Source organism: Numenius arquata, chromosome 24 (genome assembly GCF_964106895.1).
Source record: "Numenius arquata chromosome 24, bNumArq3.hap1.1, whole genome shotgun sequence".
NCBI lineage: Eukaryota > Metazoa > Chordata > Aves > Charadriiformes > Scolopacidae > Numenius > Numenius arquata.
Window position 1 is genome coordinate 3,435,520 of NC_133599.1, and position 6,683 is coordinate 3,442,202.

The 6,683-nt window shown below is 56.2% G+C and overlaps 1 protein-coding gene across 1 annotated transcript; it reads left to right on the forward strand.

Moving 5' to 3' along the window:
• Positions 1-1,533: 1,533 nt before the first annotated feature.
• Positions 1,534-5,817, forward strand: FMOD (fibromodulin). The gene is made up of 2 exons (XM_074163423.1): positions 1,534-2,538; positions 4,808-5,817. Exons 1-2 carry the CDS (start codon positions 1,548-1,550, stop codon positions 4,957-4,959), a joined length of 1,143 nt encoding a protein of 380 aa, XP_074019524.1. The 5' UTR covers positions 1,534-1,547; the 3' UTR covers positions 4,960-5,817.
• The last annotated feature ends 866 nt before the right edge of the window (positions 5,818-6,683 follow it).

Here is a 6,683-nt window from a genome sequence, read left to right on the forward strand (position 1 = left end):
GGTATTTCAGCAGGCAGAGTGCCCCGGCACAGGAGGGAGGAGGAGAAGAAACTCCTCTGCCAACCTCCCCTGTTGCACGCAGCATCCCGGAGGACCACATCTCATCTGCCCCTCGGCTGCACGAGCCGGTGGAAAGAGAAGGAGGGAGAGAAGGAGAGAGCAAGGGATCCATGCCTGCCTGCCGCCACCGCTTCAATCCCTCTTTTCTTCCAGCCCAAGCAGCCTGCCAGGGTGCCTCGGTGGCAGGGCAGCCGCTGCCTCCCAGCAAACTGTGCCCTCTTTGTGTGCCGGCCGAGACATCCCCTCCTCGCTGCAGGGAGGAGGTGGGGGGGATGCAGCGAGGTTTCATGGGGAAACCCTACGGCCACCTCCCGAGGTGGGAAACCGGCCCGTTCTCGCACCTTCCTCACACGGCGGCTGCCGGAGCGGCGCTGGCAGCGATGGACCGACAGCCCCACAGCTCCACGTTCCCAGCCACGTATATAGGAGCCAGCAGGCAGGAGCGGCTGCTCTCCCTCTCCCAGCAGCGTGGCCCCGAGTATTTCCTGGAGGCATTTCAAGCCGCCTCGCTCTGCCTTTAGCACTGAAACGAGGAGTCGGGATGAACGGCCGTGGCTGGAGTCCTCCTGCCATCAGCAGCACGATGTGACACGCACCACCTGGGTGGCTGTGAAGCCCAAGCCAAGGGGCTCAGGGACAGGTTCCCCTTGCTCTGAGCCCTCAGCCCTCCTCTATTCTGGACATCAGCCCTTGGCAGGCTGAATTTCAGGGTCCAAGCATCACGTCTGGTGATGGCTCCCTCTCTCCCTGGTCACCAGGGGCCGGAAGATGCTCCCCCTTTTCCTGTCGGGGCTGAGCTCGGGAAATCTACGCTTGAAAGTGGTTTCATTTCAAAAATAAGCCAGAACTTGTTTACCAGGATTTACATCAGTCCCGAGCATCCTGCGTTGTTGTGGGGGAAGGGAGAGCTGGATGAAACCCACAGCGAATCATGTCGCCAGCGAGTGTAGCATAAATATAGCTCCATCCAAACATGCCTTGAGCTCCATCAACCTGTTCTCGCAGCTACCGCTCTCCTCCTCTTGGCCAGAGAGTGGCCGAGTCCTTTCTTCTCCCTCCCATGCAGGGCCAGTGCAGGGGAGTCCCGGGCAACTCAGGACACATTAGGACCATGTGCCCATATCGCCATCCTCTACTCAGTTATAACAGAAATACCCATAAGTAAAGATTTTGCAAGTGGATACCCACTAGGACAGAGGTTTCCAACAAGCGTGAGGTGAGAAGGAGGAGATCAGGTAACTTCAAACAGGGGACATGCCTGCAGCCACGTTTTTTTGGGGTAGGATTCACTCAGGCCCCCCTGGTTCTCCAGCTCTGCTGCCAAGTGCCACCAACCCCACGCAGGGCTGTGACCACATCCAACCCCGCTGGACCCCCAGGCCATGGGGTGCAGCTGGCTTGCCTCCAGCCCTTACATCAGACCTGACACTGCTGATGGTTTCCCCCCCTCATTTCTCCCCCACCCAGGTCCCTCCAGCATCAGCACCATGCACTGGGCCACCATCCTGGTCATCGCTGGGCTCTGCGGAGCCTCCCTGGGCCAGTACAATGAAGAAGAAGACATGGCTTGGTTACAGTACTACATGCGACAGTCCCGTATGTCCTCCTATAACTACATGCCCTACTACGAGGACGAGAACACCCCTTACGTGTACTCTTACCTCCCAGCTCCGGACACAGAGGCAGAGCCCGGCCCTGAACCTCAGCAAGCCCCTTCCTGGCAATGTCCCCAAGAGTGTGATTGCCCCCCTAACTTCTCATCAGCCATGTACTGTGACACCCGCAACCTGAGGTACCTGCCTTTCGTGCCTTCCCGGATGAAATACGTCTATTTCCAGAACAACCAGATCACCGCCATCCAAGAAGGGGCTTTTGACAACGCCACGGAGCTGGAGTGGCTGGCACTGCACAACAACCAGATCACCAGCGAGAAGATGGGCAAGAGGGTCTTTGCCAAGCTCAAAAACCTGGAGAGGTTGTACATGAACAACAACAATCTAACCAAGATGCCCAGCCCTTTGCCCCGGTCCCTGAGAGAGCTCCACTTGTCTTACAACCAGATCTCCAAGGTCCCCTCCAATGCTCTGGAGGGTCTGGAGAACCTCACAGCCCTGTACCTCAGCCACAACTTCATTTTTGAGATGGGAGCATCCCTCAAAGGGCTCAACTCTTTGATCCTTGCTGATCTGAGCTACAACCACCTCAGGAAAGTCCCTGATGGGCTCCCAATGGCTTTGGAACAGCTCTACCTAGAGTACAACTACATCAACACCATCCCTGATGACTATTTCAAGGTCTCTCCCAAGCTGCTCTATGTACGGATGTCCCACAACAGTCTGACAAACCAAGGTCTCTCTACCAACACTTTCAACAGCAGCAGCATCCTCGAACTGGACCTCTCTTACAACAGGCTCCAGAAGATCCCCCGGGTCAGCACCAACCTCGAGAACCTCTACCTTCAAGGGAACCAAATCAACGGTGAGTGGAAACGTGTCAACTGAAGCGCGGTGGTGCAGGGGATGGTGGTTCAATAGAGGGATGGGGATGCAGAAGCTGTGCCTCGCTGTGGGACATTACCTGGGGTAATGGTTTGAGCAGGAAGATGGAATTCAGGAGACTTGTAGGTGGCCCTCAGCAAGGCAGGAATGGGGCCCGTTGATTCCCAACACACCAGAAGCCAAGAGGGTCCTGGCTCTGAATGCTCCCATGTGATCCACGAAGCCATTGCACTGGTTTTACTAAGCATTTAGCAGAAGCCTGAGCATCTTCTGGTGGGAGATGCCAGAAACCAGCTGCAGGTAGAAGCTGGGCAGGGGATTATGGCTTTAGTCTATCATTGCAGACAGACTGAGGGGTCACCAGAGTGGACAGAGGTGGGGGGGTCCCCACTGTCGTGGTCACGTGTGGGAGCACACATGGCCCCGGCCAGCGCTAATGCAGGGGACAGGGACATACCCTGCGGTGCCCGGTGGTCTGCAGGGCTCAGGACCAGCGCAGCCCCTTTCTCCAGCATCTTCTCCCCAGCTTCCCCCAACCTCGCAGGGCACCAGCACAGCCCATGGTCCTAAAGCCATGGTCACAATCTGCAGCCGAGGGGCACATCCTTGCTGGGGCTGGGACAGACAGGAGCTCTTAGATTAGAGCCATCAACGCATCTTCTTCTGCCACGTCTAAAATCCATTCCACTTAATACACAAATAAATAAAAGGAACAGATTGTTCTGGGGCTGCTATTTATAAAAATAAGCTAGGGAAAAGAAAAAAAAAAAACCAACAACCACCACAAACCCAAGCAGTCTCCTGGAAAAATCCAGGTTTGCTCCTCTCACCTGCCAGCCCCCGAGGGCAGGACCCTCCCAGAGCGGTGCTGGAGCTCCTGAGTGAGCCTGGGATGGGGACGGGGACGTGTCAGCGCAGCCGTCGGCTGTGGGAGAGGAAACACACAACCCCACACCGAGGCAAGGAGCCGATGGAAACACAAAAACAGGAACAGATTCCCAAATGTTTGCTTTCAAAATTTGTAGCTGTTAACGTCTGCCCACAAATGCCACGAAACCACCGTGGAGCCGTTCAGGCTTTAACCGCGGTTTTTCCTCCAGCTGCAGGTTTTGCCGCTGACCTTTAAAGCATCCCCAGGAGCGAGGGGCTGCGGGTCCAGGCGTGCAGCACCGACCTGTTTGGGGGGGATGCATCCCACCCCATGGGGTATCAGGGCTGGGGTCGTGCCCCTCCAGCCACCCTGCGAGGTCCTTTATTGCCTCCCTGCACACCGTGGGGTTCGTAGGCCCCCAAACCCCCGGCCTTTGGGCGCAGGGGTCCCCCAGCACCCCACTGCCTTCCCCAGCAGCATCCCGGCCTGGAGCTTTGCTGCCATCTAGTCGGTCACTTCTCTCCCAAACCCTGCAGAGAATATTTTGGAGTTTAGAATCATAGAATGGTTAGAGTTGGAAGGGACCTTAAAGATCATGGAGTTCCAACCCCCCTGACATGGGCAGGGACACCTCCACTAGAGCAGGTTGCTCAAAGAAGAAGGAGCAGTTTGTTCCCTTCAGGGAACAAACAAAGAAGGAGGAGAAGTTTGTTCCATCTTCTCCCTCCAAACGCAGCCAGAGTTTCCCCGCCTGGTGCCAGCGGCGGCGAGTGGCAGATGAACGGAAAGGGGATGTCTGTGGGCATGGGATGGGGACAGGGATGTCCCCTTCTCCTGGACACACTGCCTGGGTTGTCCCATGGCGGCTGGGAGGAGTCAGGGGCTGGAGCCTGCAGCTGATGAGGCCTCATGAAAGCAGTTGCAAAGGCAATTCCTGATAAAAAGCAATGTTTTCCATCTGACTCCACCCGGCTTTTTCCCTGTGAGCGCTCCAGCCAGGCTGGGCAACGGCAGCCGAGGGCGCTGCCACCGCTTCCAAACCCTGGAATAGGCACAAACTCACAGGCTCCTGCTGACTGCAGCTGGGGAGGCACCAGTTACCCTTTCAGCCTAACAGGGGAGGCTGGAGAGTCCAAATTTGCAGGAATAATTGGTGATTTGGGGGTGCTTTCTTTTTTTTTTTTTTTTTCCTACCCACCTTAACATAAACCGGCTCTCAGAGGTCAGCACTCTCAGACCCATCTCCAGAGCAGCCCCCCGTGGCGTTTCTCACATCGCTCCCCAAAGATCAGTCACATCACGAAGGTGAAATAGAGCCAGGGCCAAAGCCAATGCTCAGCTCTGTCTCCTCTCCCCCCCCCAACCCCCCTCCTCGCAGAGTTCTCCATCAGCAGCTTCTGCACCGTGGTGGACGTCATGAACTACTCCAGGCTCCAGGTCCTGCGGCTCGACGGGAACGAGATCAAGAGAAACGCAGTGCCCCCCGACGCCCCGCTGTGCCTGCGACGTGCCACCATCATCGAGATCTAGCTCGCTCCCCCCCACTTGGACCCCTCCCCATCCTCAGGACTTGGCTCCCCTGTTCCTGGGGAGACACTCACTCCCGTTTTAATGCAGCTTGACAGTTTGACTTGGCTTCGCGATAGTGCAATAAGGGTACTCCAACACCAACCCACACGGCTGGGAAAGAGCCATTCATCCCCAAACGCTCCCCATTCCTGGCTCTCTGGCCACACAGGGTGTGACAGGTCCCAGAAACGTTCCCCCTCTAACCCCACCGCCGCCATCCCCATTCACCTTCTCCTCTGGTCCACGTGGGATGCAGCAGCGATGGGAGAGAGCTCATCCCACCTCCCAGCCATGGCACTGAGCATCTGACCCCAGCGAGGAGGGGTTGGGTTCAGGTGTGGATCCTGAAGAACCATCAGATTTAAAGTGACTCACCCTGGGCCAGGTGCCAGTGGTCACTGGGAGGAGCATCCGGCAGGTTGGGAGCTACATGAGTAAAGGGTTAAAGACTCCCTGGCTGCCAGCATCCCTCAGTCTAGGATGGGAAAGAGCAAATCTACTTTCCCCTCTATTTTTCCCCCCTTCCATCAGCCTCCTCCTCCAGGGATAAAGGAGAGAAACCTTTCCTGCTGCTGCCAAGCAGCTCCCAGCTTCTGAGGTTAGAGAGAGACACACCGTGAAACAGCCTGTTTGCGGGTTGTAGTTTGGGGGGGGGGTGTCACATCTTCCTCCCAGGCCGCTGGTCCAGGGCAGGACTGGGGGTGAGCAATGGAGCAATCCTGGTGCCATCACCCCCAGCTCCCTGGGGAGCCCACCAGCTCCATCCCACCCACCGGCTTGGCTCCGAGCTCCCTCCCTGCGCAGCAACCGGGGTCTCCCAATTGAAAAAAAAAAAAAAAAGAGAATAGTAATAATCACAGTGACACATGCACCTGCAGCATGTTTGAATTCGCCAAAAGCCGAAACCACCCAACTTGGTTCCTTGGATGGTTTAGTTTGAGAACCAAAGGGGCAGCTGAGCTTTGGAGATGACCTGCAAAGGCTGCAGAGGTCATCCAGACCCTCCGCATTTAAACTGCATGCTAACACTATAGAAACAAAAACCCAAAAAAACCTGTACTATCACTGACGCATGAACTGTAGATATCATACTGATGAATAAAGCCCTTTCTGTAACTGCACGAAGAGTGTCTGAGGAATCCCAAACGCAGAGAGCAGGGGCTGAGCATCTGGGCTGCTCCGAGAGCTGTAACCTCCCCTCTTGCAGACCAGATTTTTCCGCAGACATAATCCAGACTGGATTTGCCGTCTAGTGGCTGTACCAGACACGGCATGTGCCTACGCCGCCTTCCCCGCGCCGAGGAGCTGCTGCTCCAGCACATCCCAGCTGGGCTCCACGCGAGGACGTTTATAGAAGGCAAAAAATACACAGGGAAAAGTGTCAGTTGAGAGAGGGAAGGGCCGGCGGTGCTGCTGGCGCAGTACTTCTGGTCCTCATTTTCCAGATGCTTTCATGTTCTCCAGTCTTCAGCCCTGCTCATTTTTAACAGCTAAGCTGGAGGATGCTGGAAAAAAAAATATATATATAATTCACACAGGCAGGCTTTTTACAGATCTGGAGTTGCACAGAAAGTGCCACTTCCCAGCCTGGAGCTTCTCCTCTGCACAGCGGGGACTCACTGGGCTCGGGGCTGGTGCCAGCCAGGGAGGCAGGAGGTGGGTTTCCCCGATGGCCTTCCCCAAAC

What these genes read in the sequence shown, in the direction of transcription:
- FMOD (XM_074163423.1), top strand. Translation starts at nt 1,548, where the DNA reads ATGCACTGGGCCACCATCCTGGTCATCGCTGGGCTCTGCGGAGCCTCC. An exon ending in TCAAGGGAACCAAATCAACG is followed by an intron (nt 2,539 to 4,807) that starts GTGAGTGGAAAC and finishes CCCTCCTCGCAG; the next exon opens with AGTTCTCCATCAGCAGCTTC.